Source organism: Hipposideros armiger, unplaced genomic scaffold, assembly GCF_001890085.2.
Source record: "Hipposideros armiger isolate ML-2016 unplaced genomic scaffold, ASM189008v1 scaffold_8048, whole genome shotgun sequence".
NCBI classification, from domain to species: Eukaryota; Metazoa; Chordata; class Mammalia; order Chiroptera; family Hipposideridae; genus Hipposideros; species Hipposideros armiger.
In genome coordinates, this window is record NW_017738899.1 from 8,222 (window position 1) to 9,901 (window position 1,680).

The following is a 1,680-nucleotide window of genomic DNA, read 5'->3' on the forward strand; positions in this document are numbered from 1 at the left end:
ACATCTGAGCCAGATGTACAGATGAGAAAATTAGCATGTACACTATACCATCTTCTCACAGGGAATTTACTTGAAAATACTATCAAAGAATCACAAACCCAGCATTTTAAATGTAGTATTAAATAAAACACATTTTTGGTGACCTCTATATTTAACACAGGTACAAAATGAGGCTGTGGAAAGAAAAAAAAATCAAATATGGAATTTTGTCTCCAAAATAAAGGGAGCAAACCACACCACACCCATCTCCAAAACAAATATAATACCTGCACTGGTTGAAAGGTCAGCACAATCCTTGCTAATTAAAAAGCATTTCAAAACATAGCAAATGGAGGTATCTGAGGATTCACTGGCACCTTATTAGCTCTCAGGGCTCCAACATACCTTCACAAAAGGCTCTTGGTCAGGTCTGGCACAATACAAAATCTGAATGTCCAAGGGCAATCTTCGAACTCTCATAGTGACGGGATGGTGAGAACTGTCTGGTTGCTCTCTAACCAGCAACAGGGCTTTTTGCCTCCAGACCACTGTTACTTACAGCCACGCTGAGCTACAACTGTTTTTGCAGTATCTAGTTTCCTGCATGATTGAGTTTCTGTTTCCCTTAGGAGGCGTTCAACATTTCTACAGGAACACACCCAAATTAGGATTTAGAGCAAACACACACTTCCTGTCAGGCATAGCTGGGAGGCTGTAAAATGACACTTTCACCTTTGAAATGGTGGTTTCCTATCAGTACAACAAACCCCATTATTTTTTTTTTNTCTCCAGGTGAGAGAATAACAGTCTGAGTTCATTGCTGATGAAATATGATTTGGCTATGTCAAATATTGATCTGGATCAAGAGCTATGCTGTTCAATATGGCAGCTACAGGCCACATGTGGCTAAATTTAAATAAATCAAAATTAAATAAAATAAAAAACTCAGCTCCTCAATCACGCAGGTCACATTTCAAGTGTTCAACACTAGTATGGTAGCTAGATGCTACTACAAAGGTGAGTGCAAACTCTGGAACATTTCCATCGTCATAGAATGTTCTATTGAACAGCATTAATCTAGTAGATAAACAATAGGTCACCAAAGATATTTTATCAGGAAACCCCACTTTTGATGGTTTCACTGACCTCACCAAGGAGCTCCTATCTACAATACCTTTTATTTTGAATTCCTAGAGATTTGAAATTGAAGGGAAGACAGGAAGACCTTAGATTTTGGTGTGAATTGTAAAGCCTAATTTTCTCAGCGAAGACACCTCTGACAGAGGATCACTAAGGTCACAGGCAAGGAGGTGGGAGCAGAGGATGGATGCTCTGAGGTTGGGGCTTCCCCTGAATGAGAAGAAGTGTGTGACCTGATTAGGCAGAAGGAAATCATTAAAGGTACTTTTGATATTTACACAAGAGGTGAGTATAGCTGACAGTAAGTTTCTGTAACTTCCTTTGGCTTCTGACCTCCTTACCTTTCTTTATCTGATCGCATTGGTAAAAATTGGTAAGGCATCCTGAGAACATGAATCTTCATTTCCCTTTCTAAGAGCTTCTCAATGCCTTGCTCAAAAGGCAAGTAGTTGTTTTATTATTCCTGTTTCACATGCTCTGAAACTTGAAGAGGAATTAAGACAAGGGAAATCAAATGAAGGCAATAATATTTCTCACACTAGTTTAAGGTCCCTGTTGGCT

The 1,680-nt window shown here is 39.1% G+C and overlaps 1 protein-coding gene across 1 annotated transcript in view; it reads right to left on the reverse strand.

The window, feature by feature from the left end:
* Positions 1 to 759, reverse strand: part of LOC109378934 (nuclear receptor coactivator 7-like) — an 8,750-nt gene extending 7,991 nt beyond the window's left edge. Inside the window, exon 1 of the mRNA XM_019635187.1 lies at positions 366 to 759. Within this exon, the coding sequence (XP_019490732.1) occupies positions 366 to 459 (94 nt within the window). The 5' untranslated portion in view covers positions 460 to 759. The remainder of the gene's footprint in view (positions 1 to 365) is intronic.
* Positions 760 to 1,680: the final 921 nt, after the last annotated feature.